This window comes from Chanos chanos, chromosome 1, assembly GCF_902362185.1.
Source record: "Chanos chanos chromosome 1, fChaCha1.1, whole genome shotgun sequence".
NCBI lineage: Eukaryota > Metazoa > Chordata > Actinopteri > Gonorynchiformes > Chanidae > Chanos > Chanos chanos.
The window spans coordinates 32,805,687-32,824,669 of record NC_044495.1 but is presented as its reverse complement, the minus strand read 5'-3'; the positions used below and the strand labels follow the sequence as shown (position 1 = coordinate 32,824,669).

Genomic DNA, 18,983 nt, shown 5'->3' with positions numbered 1-18,983 from the left:
GATATAAGCTAAGGCAAATTGTTTTGATCCACTCACTCCAGTCATCAGCACAGTAAAAAAATACAGCCACACAGTCTGTTTCTAGAGAACAATATTTACATCATACTCTTGCTTTACAGAGAACAATAATAAAAGTATAAAATACTTACAAAAAATTTGCAACAATGTACATATAAAAATAAGATCTATCTTCTCCTGAACAAAGGAAAGGCATACATACAAAAAGTATATAAATACACATAGAAGCCCCCTCACTTACACTTGGATGAACATTTCTGAAACCTAAAGGTCCAGCTGATGTGGTTGTTTATGCCAACGCAAATGTACTGTCTGCACTACTCTTTCTTCAGAACCAAATTTTGAGGCGTTCACATAAAAAAAAAAAAAGAAAAAGAAAAACAAGACAGAAAACGTAACCCTTTTGGCTCAAAATGATAAAAATGAAATTAGAGCTAACAGGCAAGGGTTGTGGGTTTTTGTATTTAGTGTAACATGTTTGCCAGTCACGCTAAAGAGACACCAAGGTTTAGTTGCAGTTTGGTTTAGTGTTGTGAATTTTACCTTCAAGCATCATCGCTCTGTATCAAAGATCATAGTACTCTCCGTGTACTTTCCGTGTGCTGGAAATGTTTTCTTTGAGACTAGACTCCCACTTGCAGAAGAAAGACTTAATCTCATACCACTGTTCATAGATTTGTGCACTGATATTTGAAAGAAAAAAGAAAGTCAGTTTTGCAAAAAAAAAAAAAAAAAAAAAAAGAGCCACTGGTGCAGTAGCTGGGTTAATGATATGACAGTAATGCTTTGTTAAACCATATTACTTGTCCATGAGAGTGAATCGATTTTGAGAACAGTTTTGACAACACTCGTGTCACTCTCTCTAAACAGAGGATACAGATGACTACCACTGGTTTGTGAAAGAGAGAATATACATCTAAATCTGTGTGTGTGTGTGTGTGTGTGTGTGTTTGTCTGTTCACCCATTGCGTTTTGCTGGGATTCAGTGGTTTTAGTTACTGAGCCACAGGTTCAGTAGTTACGTTTTTTTCTTCTTCCTCTTTACCGTTTCATTTTTTTTTTAGAAAATGTATTCATTTTTTAATATTTTGTTTCCAGTCCTGGGAATACTCATTACACACAGGCTTTTGGTCCTGCACACCATTCTCTTGGCATTATGTACACCTGGTATACACACAATACAGAGAACAGCCTCCTGAACACAGCAAACCAGCAATCACATCACTGTACAATCTGACTGTGTCCCAGTAATTCATTCATTTAATATGCACAGCCTCTTTCTCCCTCTTCCCACATACCCATTGACTGAGACTGTTTCACAACGTCTGTGACTGGCTAATCAATATGAGTCAGTTACTGATGACTGGCCAGTAGCTCATCCAGGTCATCCATCCACTCTTGTGTCTCTTGGCTCTTAAGCAAAGAGTCCACCAGATCACTCTCTACTGGGAAACTGGGCAAGGTGCCTCCCGACTGAGCATTATAGGCAAACTGCAGCTGCTGATTAGCTGTCCTGTTGACTTGATAGGCCTGGCTGCAGGGCATGCCGGCTGTGCGGTTAGGGACCTGTCCCCCCTGTGGCTGGCCAAAGGCACCCAGGTCAGGTAGCACTTGCTGGGCTTGCGGAGGTGGCTGTTGCCCTTGTTGGGCTTGCTGCTGGTTTGGTGGGGCTAGCTGCTGGTTCATAGAAGGATTGCTGGTCCTTTGCTGTGCCATGTTAGGTATCATCTGCCCAGGGTTCATGCCCCCGAGGGCCCTGGCTCCAGGACCATTGCCCATACCAGCCTGGGCAAACTGGGCACTATTGGGCAGCTTGGCCATCCTGGGCTGCATGTGGAAAGCAGGGTTGCCAAAACCAGTGGGCATGCCACCGTTACTGGACGGCGGCTGCGCACCCATGCCCTGCTGCAGACCTGGATGCTGTTGTTGTTGCTGCTGCTGTTGCCAAGACTGGGCTTGCGTTGGCATCGCACCCTGAATACTGGTTGGCATAGAGCTGGGTATGGAGTTAGGCATGGCGGCGTTCATGTTGTTTGCCAGGGCACTGGGCATGTTGTTGGGGATCCGGGCTAGCTGTTGCTGTTTGAGCAGAGCGGCGTTGGGCTGGCTCTTTAGGTGCTGCTGCTGCTGCGCTAGGACATTTTGTCTGTACGCAGCTGATATGGCTGACATCTGAGGCCTTTGTTGAGGTGGATGTGAGGGGTGCATGGGCATGTTGCCATAGAGAACCTGCTGCACGTCAAGCCCGCCCCCACAGGACGACAGGCTCATGTCTGCTTGGCTGGCGGCCGGAGGGGCGCCTGCGGGGGGGCCTCCGCCCTGACCCACCCCCATACCCATCATGCCCTGTGACTGAGGGAACATACGCTGTGTCCCAGGGTTGGGTCCTCCAAGAGAGCTGACATTCCCCATTGGTTGAGATGAACCTAGAGTACAAATAGGATGGTTGAGACAACAAATCAAAGAAGAGACGTATCAACACATTGTAGCACATTTAGTATCATTCAAAGGATAACAGAAAAATACAATATGTAATAATACCGTATATCAAATAAGCAAACATCTCATGGCGCTAGGAGGACATTTTTTTTTAATTTCATAAAAATTAAAACGTCACATCTCTCAGGAACTGAAAGGGGGGGGGGGTGTCAGAAAACAGGCAAGGGGATATGGAGACAAATTCTTACGGACTGAAGGGCATTCTAAGGGTGAACTCTGCTGCTGGCCTACAAAACTCAACCTCTCACGACCAAACCATACTGTTTGTTGTTTGCTATTCAAATGATTTCAGTGGTAAGCACATTTTACATGTGAGGCTGGAGGTTTGAAAACAGGAAACAAAGACCTGCTTGTGTGACATGCTTGGATCAGTTGAGTAAATAAATGGTCAGTCAGAAGAGAAAGGTGGAGGGGGGAGGGCTGGATGAACTTTCAAATCAGCTCCATTTATGACCTACAGCGATCTGTACTGTTTCTCCCTTTTGGCTCTACTGATTTTCTCTCCCATGTCTGTTAGCAGATACTTTAGAAAGTCAAAAGGTTATAGTCTTTATGTGGACAGCCTAACAGGTCTGGCCCCTGGCCCAAGAAGAGCTACAGTTTACATGGATGGCACTGAAGTGTGTCCGTGACCAGAGAAATAATGTTTCATGAAACGCAGTATGAACAACATATGCTCACAGTCAGTTAGCAGCCTGCCTTCCTGTGAACTGAGTGTCTTACCTGTGAACTGGGAGACTTGCTGAGGCGGCTGGAATGGGTTCTGCTGGGCAGACTGGTTCGGTTGGTCCTGATATTGAGGAGGAGGTCTGGTCAAATGCCTCTGCAGCTGCTGCTCCTGTTGCTGACGCTGTTTCTCCTGAGGCGAAAACACACAAAGAACACAATTTAAATGACTTAATTATCACATTACATTAAGTACTATACAAAACAGTCTACGGACTATTCATATGGTGGTATGACTGTGCAAAAGATATGAGTCTGTTTCAACGAGTGTGCTGGTCAGTTTTATCAGTGGGAATCCCTGGGGTGACAAACAGTTCAAAATGATCCTCTACAGATAGCAAAGAGTAGCAGCAGGTTTGCACAATCTCATATGTTCACCCATGAGCAAGTGTAAGCTCAGTTCAGTTGCCTATGATGCTAGTGCCCCCATGAGGGCCAAGTGAACACTGCAGAGGAGTTTTAATAACTTAGTCACACGTGTGTCCTTGTGAAAACTCACAATGCAGTTGGTGTTATATACCACCACCTTTCCAGTTGGTCACAAACCTCAGCCTACACTCATTTACAGAAATGACAGAGCAGTTTTAAGGGTAACCCTGAAGTGACCGGGCGGCACCTGACCTGGTCTGCCATCATCTGCCTCTGGATTAGCTGTTTCTGCTGTGGCGTCATCATCGACATTGCCGGCTGCTTCCGCTGTAGGTTGCTCAGGTAGGCTGCGTTGCCATGGTTACCCGCCATGGCATTGCCCCCCGGTTGCGTTGTCATGGTATTTCCAGGACCAGGGACATGAGGGCCTAAAGGGTAAGCACCGGGTTCCTGCAGAATCAAGTAGTGAACAAAAGAAAAGAGATGACAGTGAGTAAATCCGTCCACTAGAGGGCAGAGTACCGACACAGTACAACCCTCAACAGCTCACAACAATTCCAGGCAAACTTGTGGAGTGAGTTCATATGAGGATGATGGCTGGTGTGGGTTAATAGCAGTATTGGTGATCACAAAGAAATGCTTAATGAGTCAGAATGCTAAACAGAGGACACAATGGGTCCATGCAAAACAATCCACTGAGCATCTGAAACACTGGGTTTAAAAACTGCAGACAAAGGGACATTTGGAAAATATGAAACTGTTGAGGCTGAGTTACACACACAGTACATGGGTGTGCGCACAGATATTCTCTCTCTTTCTCTCTCACCCACAGACATACACACACATACACACACACCAAACAATGCAGAAAGATGGAAAAATCCACACAGGGAAACACCTCAGCCTGACTGCTTTCCATGATATGCTGACAGGTGAAGCAAGACAAAGATAGACAGACAGGTGACAGAGAGTCACAGAGAGAGAGAGAGAGAGAGAGAGAGTGAGAAAGAGTGAAATAGCAGAAGAGAGTTCTCGCGATAGAGGAAAAAACCCAAGTGGGTTAAGCAGCTATATTTAAATAGGGAGAGTTGAGAGAGGGAGGGGGCTGATCCTAAAATACTCCGAGCAGGACAGCAGCCAGGGGAGGGGGAGAAACGCATGAAAGACTGCTTTGTCGTCCCTCTGTCCCTCCCTCCATCTCTCTTGCTTCCTCCCTCCTTTCTCTGCTGACTCTCACACGGCTGTAACCCCCACTGCCTAACCCAGCCCCCACTCCTGTGTAATCGTGTGTGTGTGTGTGTATCTGGCACTGGGCCTCTTCAGCCTTGGGGATGGACACAGTTTGTCTGGGTCAGGCAGCTGGTTGCTAAGAAGCATAGAGTGGGCAGTCATTCTCTCTCTCTCTCTCTCACACACACACACGCGCGCGCACGCACAAGTATTTGCACATGCAGACACAGACCAACAGACATTCAAACTGTAGTTTGGTGTCATAAGAAGGCCAAGCCATACACAGACTCAAACACAAGCACACACAAATATACATACTCAGAGACACACACACAAAACCACTGCACACAAACAGACACCCCAACACACACACAGACACACAAAACTATTACACACCAATGCAAGCTCAGACAATCCTACAAAGGAAACATGCCACTTCTCAGATACCAGACAATCCTTATTATGTTTTCACCTCAACATTTTTGATGTAACTCCTTTTATTTATTTTACCCAAATTACAAGTTTGCTTTGAAATACTGGAAAAGCAATTTCAACATTTTTAAAATACTTTTAACAGCTGGAGTACCAACTGTTTTAGGACTGTCTAGTACAATGGCTGAGGTTCATCAGGAACACTATGATTATAGACCCTTTCACACACAAGACTCAGGACATTTCTAGACTCATTTTTCCATTATATCCCTTTTCACACTCGCACCTCATTCCCAGAATACTGCTGGAACAAGCATGTTCACATATGGCATGACAATCCTGGAAAGTCAGGATGTGACATCAGCATATGCAGCAGAAAATGCTTTGTTTTGAACAAAATGGTGAGTGAACAGATCCTACACAGTGCTGATTTGCTGACAATATTATGAATTTACAACATGTTTTGTAAACAACTAATGTTGTTAGATGTGATTCTGGATTCATAAAGACATGTTTGTGACATGAGAAAAGCACTGGGTGATAAACTGGGGAGAGGCAGAGACGAACACAAAGCTGCCCTAGACTAAGAGCACGGAGGTAGGTCATCAAAACCTCATCCATTTATCCAGCAACGTTACAGCATTGTTCACACTTGAGTCTACCTGAAACATTTCTGGAAACGTTTCTAGGTCTGGTAACAAAAATTGCCAGATCAACTTCTATTCTGACTCATAGTCATACATGACCCCATTCCAGAAAACTGCTATTACAATTACAGACAGAACTGCATGTGTGAAAGGGGTTACTGATCATGTCTCATATCTTATTCACACTGTAGTCTTCCATTAAAAAATGTGCTTTAATCAAGACTGCTTTAGTCCACACAAGATGCAACACCACCAGGCGGACGCTCGGACTACTAGAGTCACAGGAAGCCTCTCTAACTTGGAGCCAAGCTTGTTACCTCCGCCAAGGAGGTTATGTTTTCGGTGCCGTTTGTTTGTCTGTCTGTCTGTCAGCTGGATTACGCAAAAACTACATTTTCATGAAACTTGGTGGAGGGGTGAACAATGGGCCAAGGAAGAATTCGTTAAATTTTGGAGAGGATCAGACTCGCGGGGTGGATCCCCATATTATTTTCCACTTTCATTACATTGCGAGAGGGCAGAATGAACTGAATGTGTCGCACATGCGCAAACTCGTAATTACAGTGAATGCTGTGCCGCGACTGAACATACAACAAAACATAACAGCCACCTCAGACATCACTGCACATACAAATGCAGCAGGTATGTCAGAAATAAGCAATGTCTAAATTATCCTTACTGTCTATTTTCCAAGTCAACATGAACAAAATAAGCCTTTTGAAAGCTTATTGTGGGCTTGCATAACGCTCATAATCGCTAATTGTTTCTTACAATAATTTAGCTTTCCCAATCATACATTCTGATTTTTTTTTGTTCTAATAGTTTTGGAAATATATCCAAACATATACAGTGGTTGCTGTTGCAGATTTGAATATCAAAGGGGAGCGGACCATTGGCCTTGGCGGAGGTCTGCGCTTTCCTAGGGCCATTCTAGTCATAGATACTAAAGGCAGAAAAGCCTTTGTTTCAGTACGCATGTGTATGCCTGGAAATCGGTCTTACTTGCTATGTGCTCACTAACCTATGTGCTCACTTTGAATTATGTTATTCACTAGTGCATTTGGATTAGCTACTCTGCAGAATGGCAAAATGAGCACCACTGCTTTCCAATGCACAACAGAAAACATCTGTGATCAACAGATGTTTTATTCACTGTAAAAAAAGTAAAGTAAAGTAAAGACAACATTGTTTTTGATATTCTGACATGCAGGTTTTCAGGTGTGTGATTAGGGTGAAGGTTGTAGAGGTGTGCTGCTGGGTTAAATGCATGTGTGTTGAGGTAAAGAACTTTCTTACCTGTGCATGTGGCATGTGTGGGGGTCTAAAAGGCATCCTCTGTTTCATCTGCTCTTGTCTGATTTGGGCTAGGCGAACTGCCTTGTTCTGGTTCTGTGTAACTACTGGACCCCTTGGCTGTCCTGAAGCCCCTGCCTCATAGTGGGACAGAGGCTTAGTGTTACTATAGTCCAGCATGGTTGGCGGCCCCCCTGCGTTGCCTGGGTGACTGAGAGTGCCCGTGGGTGCTGCATGACCCAACATGTTCGGGTGCCCACTTGGTTGCATGTACCCACTGGCTGCGCCTGCTTTGGGGGAGCCCTTGTTGGGCTGCTGGCCGGGCAGCAGGAGGGGTTTGGAGTTAGGGAAATCCTGGGGGTAAAGGGAAGGGCTGGTGGGTTTTTCCATCCCAAAGGCACCACTAATCTGACTCTGAGACGGGGCATTTTGGGGCCAAGGGGAAGGGTGGAATTTGGCTGTCTGCTGCTGCTGTTGCTGCTGCTGCTGCTGCTGCTGCTGTTGTTTTTGCTGTTGCTGTTTTTGAGCTGGATGCTGCTGCTGACTCTGCATCATCTGAGCCCTTTGCTGCTCCCGTGCAGCAAGCTGCTGCAGCTGCTGAGCGGGAGACAGGTCTTTGGGTGGTCCCGGGAGCAGGTGGTTCTGCTGCAGCGGTCTGGGGGGCTGGGCCACGGGCTGCTGTTGCTGCTGTGGAGGCTGAGGTATGGGCAGGGCTGGGGAAGAGGCCGTGGAGGTGGCTGTGACAGGGGAGCTGGTGTGAAGCGGGGGCCCTGATGAAGTGGGCCTCACCTGGGGAGAACCGGTCCGAGAGTCTTGCTCGAACGCGCTGGCCGGACCCGGGGAGAACTCGGCCTTCACCACGCCTGACAGATCCGGGGGCAAGAGGCTCTGGGGCTGGCTGGACGGGGCCAGGTCAGGATCCTTGCGGTCCTCGAAACCGTCGTTGAAAATGTCTTGGATGTCTTCGTAGGCCACTGAGCGATTGAACTCCTCCATTAGCTCAGTCCATTCCTGCTCGTTAAGATTAAGGTCAGGAAACAGGCTATTGTTGCAGCTGGCGCCCCCTGCAGGCAGCATGCAGGGCAAAATGTCGTCCACGGGTTCCTGTTTCAGACCCTTCAGACGGAACTCCTGGTCCGAAGCTCGTGATCCCGTGCCACCCTCAGACAAACCGACACCGTTCTGCTCAGCTCCGCCAGGGCCGTGGGCCCCGTTCTGCACTAGGGCGTCCGTGCTCACGCCATGTTTGGTGTCCATGGGCGACACAGGGGGAATGGTGCCATTAGACGCCCCATTGAGACTCCCCATTGGATCATCTATGCAGGCCTTCTGGGACGGCGGATAACCATCAAAACCGTTGACCTGGTCACGACCCAGAGGTGAGCTGGCATTTTCCAGCTTCCGTTTCACAGTTTCCTGTAACTGCAGGAGAGATTAACAGAGTGACGATCAGATTTTCATTCAGCAACATTACAATAGTCATTTACAACCATTATGTTCATTTAAATGCTAATTAGATACAACGTTTACCACTTCTTAGCCATTTTAGACTTGATACACAACTACCAATGGACTGACTGTGCTCGGTCCAGAAAAAAGGAACAAAATATGCAAAGAGGCTAAGATGAACAATGCAGCATAATTGAGTCTATTTCCAGGAATAGCAGCATGCTGGCCATGCCATCCAACAATTATGGTGTAATACAACTGTCATGTCCTCTAATCCACCAACAAACATATTTTGGTCATTCAGATAAATTCTCGTGTATTAAGAAATAATTACAGGCAGATCTGCCCATTTTGAGAACAGATCAAAGTCTGTTCGTTCAAAACTATCTGGTCTTCTCCAACTAGAAGGTTCCAGATGCTTAAATTTCCAACAAGTACCCTATTTGTGAGAAGTCTGATCTCACAGCGTTTGGAAAAGACAAGACAGATCTGCATTTCGTAACTACATATGGACCTTTTATCACCGTCACAGTCCAGAGAGGGTATTCAGACTCTTAACAGACCGTTTCCAATTCCTCCCCCAGGGCTAGACAGGCAGAAAAGACAAGGTTGGTCATCTTTAGCCAATTTACTTTGACTATACTAACTGCCCAAAAGCTTCAGCCTTTATGTCGTGGATGCATAAAACCTGATAAGTCAGCACAAACGATGAGCAGTGTTTCACTTTTATTCTCCATGCCATCTCCACTCTAGTCTAGACAGAGAAATATTTCATAGCCACGCCTTCACCGTCCTTTTATGTGGAGAGGAATGTTTGCAACATACATTGTTTTATCATGGACGTTATGTGTGCCATAGGGGAATGAGAGCAGTAGAGCAGTCAGCAGTTCATTTGGTATTCCACACATGGTCGTGCTGGCGGACTGTGGCGGCAGCTTGATCTGACTAAGAGTTGAGCCCTCGCTCTAGGCTGAGCCAAGCAGCTTGTTTGATCCCCCTCACAAAAAGAGGAAGGGGGAAGAGTGAGAGAGTGCGAGAGTGAGAGAGAGAGAGAGAGAGAGAGAGAGAGAGAGAGAGAAGTATAAGCATAAGCAGAGAGGTGACTAACTGCGGGGCCTTCTAAACCTGAAAAACTGGTCTCTGTCTTGCAGCACACATCATCTGTGTGGCAGTTGCTTGCTCAATGGTATGCACAACACAGCCTTACTCTTCTTCTCTCTCACTCTAAATTTCCTTACCATTCCTCTACTGTTCTGTTTGTTCTAATGTCTGTTTTTCACAAATACAAAACTTACTTTTTCTACTGCTTCTTCTCCGCGAGTCTCTCACTCCCTCTTTCTCTCTGCCTTCATGACTCCCCCACCTCCCCCCCCCCGCCCTCTACCACCACCACCATCACCACAGGCTCAAGCCACATGAAACTAATTACCATGTGTATAGATGCACAGACCACAACAAAAGAGCCAGCGCCACTGCTGTGGAAGGGTGCGGGAGCGTGCCGAATTCCAGCCTAGGCGAAGCTAAAGCACCGCCTGCCTTTGAAGCCCCCGCCACCACAATAGCCCTGCCAGACCTCTACTGCAGGAGCAGGGGTGCGAGCTAAGGGTCCGATAGAGAGGGTTACCGAGCCCCAGACGAGTTCTCCAAGGACGTGCTCACCACACATAAACTGGTCCGGTATAAAGTGGAGATGAGCAGCGTCAACTACCAGTTATTTGTTTGTCTCCAGCCACAGAACTGTGGTGAGCAGTTTCCTGAATTTGTGACTTCTATCAGATATTTTGTTAGTGACAAGATCATCCTGAGATCTGACGGGTGAAGTTACAAAAGCAGTCACTGCCGCTCTGTAGTCTCACACACGAGTTTTAGAGGGGTGAAGAGGGTGCCACCCGTGCAGATGACAAACTGGACTTTTCTCTGTTTTTACGCTACTGTTTCAACTGGTTTTGCATGGCCATTCAGCTTTGTTGTTTTATCCTCCGTTCTGAAAAACTTTTATTTTACACTACTTTGTAGTACACATGAAAGTAACATATTCCTCACAAACTGATGAAACTCAGTGGCCTAGTGGACTTTTTCTTTTGCGTTGGCCACCAAATACTGCTCTTGGGTCACTTTTTATTTCAGACTGGGAGAGAAGTGCAGTGACCACCAGTAATCAACCTCAGTTCTTCTGCGTGCTCTCCCAGCCATGGTTATTTGCATATTAACTGGAGACTTCTTCAGCTGTTGCTACCTGCACCCAGCACTACTTGTCAACACAGTTGTCACTCTAGGTCTCAACTGTGTGTCTGTGCATGTGTGTACCTGGACCATATTAGGCGCAATAATTATGATAGAAAACTGTGCTTCGTTGACATAGGGCCTAAGCTAGACACATTTAGCACACTTAGACTGTATATTCCCACAGCAACTAAAATCTCTTTTCAGTAGAGTGACACTCCTAAAAAAAAAAAGCCCTGGATTTGAACATTTAAAACATTTTTTAGGGGTGGGGGTGGGGGGTCCTTATTTTGGCAATCAATAAGTGTAAGTGTATATTTCAAAGCTGATGAAGGGAAGGAACTATTGAAATTTACCATCAGTTCAAGGATCTGTATCCATTTAACCGAGATCACAACTACGAGATAGGCTATGTGTTGAGTGCCAAGAGGCGTGGAGCAGTTTTTCTGAGTCATTAGCTGTGGGTTGAGAGAGACAGACAGAAAGAGAGAGAGAGAGAGAGAGAGAGAGAGAGAGAGAGAGAGAGAAGACAGAGAGTTTGCTAGGACTGCACTTTAGGCAATCCTGTAAACTACTGCGAACATGCAATGAAGAGAACTGCCCCGTTCCATTGTGAAGGACCATTGAAAACAGGAAAAACACAAGGCTGAACTAAAGACAGAGACTCTTAACACAAGCAGCAGTGGACTCATAGTTATCCTCGGGGCACTGAGAGTAATGGTGAGTCACTACGGTGGGGGAGCTGTGGGGGGAAGGGTGAGCTTAAAAAGACCTGACTCATCCCTAAAACGCAGCTACAGTCCAGTTACACCCTCACTGTCCTACTCCAGTACAGCTAAAGCCACGCTACTCTACTACACAGTCCAACTCTAGTCCTTCAACTGCCTCACTGTGCAACATGCTCCAGTCCTAGTACAGCACCACTGCCTCTCTGTAGTTTAACTACTCTCATATCACAGCCATGCTACAGTTACCTAAAGCCCAAGGTAATCAGATCACACAGTGAGGAAAGAATTCAGTTTAAAGTTACTAAATACCAACATGTTTCGATGTCCAAATTGTGCGTCAGTCGTTGAATAGACAAAACTGTGTGTTGATGGGAACAGTGGCAAAAGTTATAATGGCACATGACAAACATGGAAAAATTGCAGTGGGAAAGAGGAACGGTGGCCATTAACAGTGATTCCAGAAAAACAAAACCCAAAAAACAACAACAACAACAAAAAAAACCCAAAGAAGAACTTCAAAAATGACCACAGAACTGAATCTACACTCCCAGTGCCAAGGTTCAACAAAACCTTATTAACTTTATCATGCAAGCTTCTCAAATCTGACAACTGTGATAGGGTTACTGTTGAGTAACCATTTGCATCGTGTAAAAATGGAAGCAACACACGACCACATTTTGTCGACATCTTTGCCAAAAAGAAGAGTTACTCTCTTGTGCTTCGGGCTTAAGTGAGCACAGCACTTGGTGTCAGATTAAAAAAAAAAAAAAAAAAGCACTTACTTGAGCACAACAAATAGTTCTTCAATTAGATTATTTTATTTTATTCTATTACCTTTTTGGTGGCTCTGGAACACAGAACACAGCTGAACACTGAACGGGATAAATTTAGCAGAACGATAAGGCCCAAACTGTAGGCAAGTGCAGTTTTAACTAGTGATCTACACTGGATGCATTTTTATGTCTTGTATCATCAGCCAACAGCCACCAAACGACATTCTAAGTCCAATCCTGCGTCAGACAGACAAAAGGATCGAGTTTCTGAGCAGGACCTACTTTAAAGCATGGTGGGGTGTTAGTCTATTAATGATACTTTAACCTACTCTTTGGACAGGCTTTTTATCAGTTTGGCAAAACTAAAAACACACTGGGGAAACAAAAAAAAACCCAAACAAACAAAAAAGCACCACCACCACCAACAAAACAATATAACTCAAATGAGTACAAATGTTCAGTTAAATAGTTCTTTCACTTGGGCAGTTTCAGTGACAGCTCACATTACAAGTAGTTTGCTTTCTCTTGTTCAATATGTGTTATCGAGAAGACACAAAGTTTTGAACGAGCTGATGAAAAATTTAGCCAAAATAATTTTTTTAGTGCATGGTTGACTGTCTTATTTCATGGCAGCTAAATTACAAATATTGTTAAAAAAAAACTATGAAAAAAATATTAATGAAAGGGTCACAGATCAATGCCCCAAAACACTTAAAATAGGAAATTAGCCTAATACTTATTTTAGTGTGGGATGCTGACATGGAGCCTTGGTCTGAATCTATAATGAGGCCTGTCAACATCTAGTTAGAGAATTAGTTGGTCATTACAAAAAATAAATAAAATGTTGCCCACAGAACAAAAACCATCAAGAATTTTCTCGATAGACAGAGTAGCCACAGAAATCAAACTGAAACAGTGACAGCCTTGGATACCAGTCCTGGAGACTGTGGATCCAAATCCAAATCAAACGAAGTACACTGTCATCCCTCGTCAGCAAAAATGTTTTTATTGTTCTGTACTTTACAGGGAAGCCTGTATCAACACAGAGCGCAAACAAGAATGCACACTTTATTCTTTACAACCTTTTATTTACTGAAAATTGGGACCTAGATTAGTGAGACATGGCACCAACACACTGTACTGCAACAACTATACACACTGGCAACAAATCAGCTGTTTTTAAGTCTCGAATAAGCAGCTCCGTCTTAGAATATCTGTAAATTAGGCCCTGTTTTCTTAGTCATATTTTTCTGACAACAGATCTGTCACCCACTGTCACAATAAAGGCTGCCGAGAAAACAAAAAGGCTGGAAACCATGGATACCAAACACTCATAACTCAATGCTGGTCCGGGTGTCTGTGCCACTCAGTAGAAAGGACCCTAGCAAAATGGACAGAACAGAGTTTATTTTCAAGCTACCCTGCCCTTGAGTGTGTGTGTGTGTGTGTGTGACTGGAGGAAACTTGACCCAGCTTCTAGTGAATTATGATAAGTTTGCTAGAGTATTTGATATGTTTTTGGCTAGAACTGCTCCTTGAATAGTTAAAAATCTGCTTATTCATTGCTGTTTTTCACAGTGATTTGGGCCCATGCATAGTGACCAAAGTGTGAATTATAAGACAGTAAAATCTGTTTCCACCGTCCAACAGTAAACTGGCTACATCAGCGAGTGGTCTTTTGGGCACTGAATATAAAGTGTAAACGTTTTTTCCTGAAATGATGCCGGTACAAACGTCTACGTTTGCAAAACAAATCAATAACTTCTGATCGATCGTGGAGAGTTATGGATAGCCCACCAATACGGATGTTGTGCACTGTCAACAACATTCTGATCATGTGACATCGACCACCCAGCACGCGCCCGAAAGCACGTTACTGGCTGTGGTTTGCAACTCCTCATAAGAAATCTACGGACCCATGAGTGGCAGTAACGGTACTGTAATTTCACTTGAAATAACGCTCCAGGGGAATATGCATGGAAATTTCGTCGTGCGTTAAATAAATTGTGTTTGCTGGTTTCCGAATTGTTGGGTTAAGTCTCAGAATAACAATAAAAATAACACGGCAAGTCAACAAATCATTCTTGTAGCTCTCGGCATCAATCCAATCAGCAGGTTTTCAGTCACAACAACTTACCGCAATCAAAGTGCTGTTTCGGCTCTGTTCTCCGGGGGTCCCACTATCTGCAAGGTCTGCGTTGTTACCCCCCGTTCCTGACCCCCTCTGTACCGACTGGTCGGTCGGTGGCTGCGGCTGTCTGTGCTTATTCGACCGTTTGGCCTTGGTTTGCAGGCAGCGCTGGTGCAGTGCAAAGGTCTGTTGTCTCTCCATCTCCAGTCGCTCCATTGCTGTACTATCATAGCGGTTCTGACAGTTAGTGTGATGCCGCCTGATTAGTTCGATTCTTCGGCGAAGTCGTTCCATCACCGCGCTATGTCGCGGCATAACAAAATCCCCCATCATCAATAACCGTGTTATTAAACTCAGGGCTCAGATTTCGGCGCTTCGGACACTGGCAACTTATAATGCTGATTCTGCTGCTTCTTCTGTGCGTGGGCGTCTGTACCCCTTTACAAAACACAGCAGACTGCCTCCATTTTCGCCAGTACTTGTCTACTTTAAACCCTATTACAGCAAACAAAATCGAGGACTATATAAGTTAGTTATCCTTCATTAGCCTATGTGTCAGGCAGTGTATCACAAATTTAAAACCGTGCAATCAAAAACCGCATAACAAAGTTACTTTACTTTTGATCAATAGGCACAGGAACAATGTGGAACACGGGAGTATATTCGATTTCAAACTGCAAGTCAGTCTTAATAGTGAATATTATAGAAAAGGCCAGCAATATTTAAAAACGAACATATTTATCAAATCTTAACTTGAACAAAGTTAATAAGTTTACTTTGAAAGCAACTGATCACTGTTCAAATCAGGCCCCATGGCAAAACGTACTGAAGGCCGGTGCATTATGAATGAAACTGTTGAGATTGTCAACAATACATTCCCATCTTCGCTTAAAATCATACAACCAAGTAGGTTGCTACCATTTAAAAGTTAACTGAACAACAACTTATTTTTTTCACTGAAAGAGAAAACACCCCATAGACAACCACTACCATTAAACTTAAGAGTTTCACACTTTCAGCCACGGAATTCGCAAGCTACTAAACACGCGCCGAATAATATCCCAAACTCAGAGTAAGGAAAAATACACTTCGATACTGATGTTAATGCAGTTAGAAGTCTACAGAACTGGTCGCTCCTTTGGCTACCTTTGTAAATTTGCCAACCAAAGTGTCTTAGTAGCAACTTCAAACTCCTCGGCTCTTACCTCAAAGTTTTAAGATAAGAGGTTCTTAAAATTGATTCGGTAAGTTACTCTTCGTCCTACCTCGAAGTTGAAGACGAGAATCAGTTCAAAGAAATACATCCATCAATGGAAAAAGTATTCCATATAAACAACAAGGTGTGTGGTATTCAAACTGGAACACAGCTTAACTTTTGTAACTTTTAAAAGTGGCTAGCAGGCTAACAGCTGATCCTCTATCCTAAACCTAGAGATAGCTAGATAGCAGCAGTGTGTGTAAGCTACGGATGTAGCTAGCTAGCTAGCTAACTAGCCCTATAACAAAGCATGATGCATTCACTTTCATCCAAATTTATTCTTAAAAGTCTCTCTCCCCGTGAAAAAACACCAGCCGATCCAGCGTCCCAGTTTAACGGCTGATGAAAACGAAAAGGCAGCTCCAAAAAACAAACTCTACCCTACGGTGCTATTTCTATTGTTTTCCAGTGTACAAGCAGTTCTTCGTCGCCATCTTGAAACAAGTTTTTTTTTTTTTTTTTTCCTCTCGTTTTTTCTAACCTTTGCATCACAGATGCAGGAGGCGTCATAACCAGACCTGTTCCAATCCCCACCTTCTTGATATGATTGACATTGAAACCAAGCAATGGAAAACTGTGAATAGTATGTTATAGAAAAACTCGTGTAAGAAAAAAAAATGTATTGACAAAATCTCTCCTCCCACTCACTAACTTAGGAAAGACTCGGTTTTTAAGTTTGTACTCACATGGTAATAACGGTGTTTGTGAATAATGATGTCATTTAAAAGTTTAATAGCTTAATGAAGGTTCATCGAATAAACTTGTAGTATAAAAAATGTATCCCATAAACCATAATTTGTGTAGAAGACATGTTTTTATGTTCTTTATCAAGACATTTCAAACATCGCTTGTTTAAATTTTTTTTTTCTTAAATAAGATCCCAAAATTGGTGATTCACTAAGCTCTGAACTCACTTGCTCAGTTACAAAAACTAGGCTATAGTTTGATATCGACTTGTGATCCATTTGTATATTGGTTACATGCAGAGTCAAAGCGCCCACTTTTTGACACTAAAAGACCAGTCTGATATCTCTATCTATGCTTCTCATACTACTCTACTGACCAGTACATGTATTCCCTGTTATTTTCAAGCATTGAAAACAATATACTGAGCCATGAGTTGTTGTCTGAGGTTCACACTCCTACTCAGAATGCACCTACCGAGGGGGTTTAAGAATCCATATACTGTAATTGTATATGTATGAGTATGTGAATGTATACATGAATGTGTGGCTGACAGAGAGGCTTCCACCTTCCGCCTGTTCTTACAGCGTGTCCCAATCTCCTGCTGTACCCTTTACACTGGAGCTGTTTCTCTCAGTGTCTGTCTGCTCACCATTTTACATGGTGAATATCTTGAGTTTGAAAAGAGGAAAAAACATCTCTTAGATCCTCAAGGGAAGCAGGAAGAAGCCCCACACAGCTCCTCCATGCAGCCCAGGCCTGTGCAGTGTCGCTAGAGCTTGGAAACACACACACACACACACAACTCTGCGCCAGGCCTTTAACTGATTCAGATTATGTAAAATTGAATTACGCAATTCAAGCATGTCTATCTCTCGTAGTTACCCAAAATAACTCACTTTGTAAAATTAACTCCAGTGCAACTATTTATTTCCCAGGATGCTATTTTTAGACCATTCACTGAAACCCAGTGAGTAATAACGACAATCCTGTTTTCTCAGGAAATCTCGGTAAATCTCTGTGAATGTGTCCCGCCAAGCAGTCCAAGTCATCTTAGCTTCTTTCTTTTTTTTAAACACAGATATGATGTAATGACAGGGACAATATATGTACAGCAGTCTCAGCAAGCACACTGATTCTTGGTAGCACTGAATGCTTTCAAGGAAAAGATCCTCCCTCCTCCCTTGAAAGGATGTTTTGCCCTTCTTTCCCATGTTTAGTATCACTAATGGGTGATTTGACCATGTTATGGTTTCCAGTTTGGATCCAGTATTTAACAGGCAGAAAACTTGATGTACACAGACACAGTCGAATTTACATATTAACAAAATGCCATAAGAGTGGTTAAAACATTTCACATTTCCTAACCACCATAGGGTCACAAAGTTTAAACAAAAGTTTCGTAATTCAGATGACAGTGTTCTCACTGCGCATAAGATGTTAATTCAATGTAAAGGGTGTCTTACAGATGCTCAAAGAGTTAAAGAGACTAATGTCAAGATTCTACCACTGAATGATAATTACACAACTTTACAACTTTTATTAGACCATTTATTTTCAGTCATTAAAACAATTTAGCATTGCCCAGACACAGATAACTGAAGCTCAGGTACACACTCTGTCAACTGTCTTCTCACGCATACTGTATCTCAATCATGATGACTGTCATGACAACAAGAAAAACATTTACTAATTAATCCCAACATTAAACACATCGTTTCTGAGACATATACAAACAATCAAACCGTTATCGGTAATATTCTCAACAAAAGCTTTTATTACATTCCTACTGTAGTGTAGGAGACAGGTTGTTTTGTGAGTTCATGAGCCAAGTAGTGTGCATAATTACTACACACTGCACTGCACAGACAGGAGGGGATCTAGGCAGGCTTAATTTATGACCATTAAAAGAAGGAGGAACAAAAGACAATTAAGGTGGACATTGTAGCTGTGTCAAACTGTGTGAGAAGGGTTAGGAGTATTGAGGGGCACAAAGCTGAAAGAGGACCTTGGAATTGGAAATGTTTTGTTTAAACCATCAAAGAGGAAAGGGATCTATTTGAAAAAGCCATTTTACCCTTAAGAACAGGGTTTCGCTCTCATGTGACATAACCCAAAACGTAAACTGCTGAACACGACCTCATCCCAAAAAGATAATAAATGAGTCAGAGAAGAGAGTGAAAAATAAAGACACTTTTGAAGTAACAATACAGATACTCTAAGATAACAAAAAAAAACCCTGAAACCTGATAGTGAAGCTTTCAAAATCAAGGTCTCCATTTCTGTGGTTATTCTCAAAAAAATATTTCTTCAATCCAAAAAACCACACAACCCAACCCAAAACAGATGACATTTGAATAGAAAAACACACCACCCACCTCAAAATCTCTTAATTCAAATCCATTTATTTCTGTTTTGTGAGTAACATAAAGGTAGACTTTTTTTTAAACCCAAAACCCTCCCCCCAAAATACAGCTTCAGAGTCTTATGATGCACTCCAACTACCACCACACAGACTGAAAG

General features: G+C 43.5%; 1 protein-coding gene across 1 annotated transcript; it reads right to left on the bottom strand.

The window, feature by feature from the left end:
- Positions 1-1,296: 1,296 nt before the first annotated feature.
- On the bottom strand, positions 1,297-14,848 carry maml1 (mastermind-like transcriptional coactivator 1). The gene is made up of 6 exons (XM_030778615.1): positions 14,525-14,848; positions 7,218-8,636; positions 6,924-6,926; positions 3,865-4,062; positions 3,241-3,376; positions 1,297-2,444 (listed from the first exon to the last, which is right to left on the bottom strand). The coding sequence occupies exons 1-6, from the start codon at positions 14,846-14,848 to the stop codon at positions 1,372-1,374; spliced, it is 3,153 nt and encodes a 1,050-aa protein (XP_030634475.1). The 3' UTR covers positions 1,297-1,371.
- Between the last annotated feature and the right edge of the window lie 4,135 nt (positions 14,849-18,983).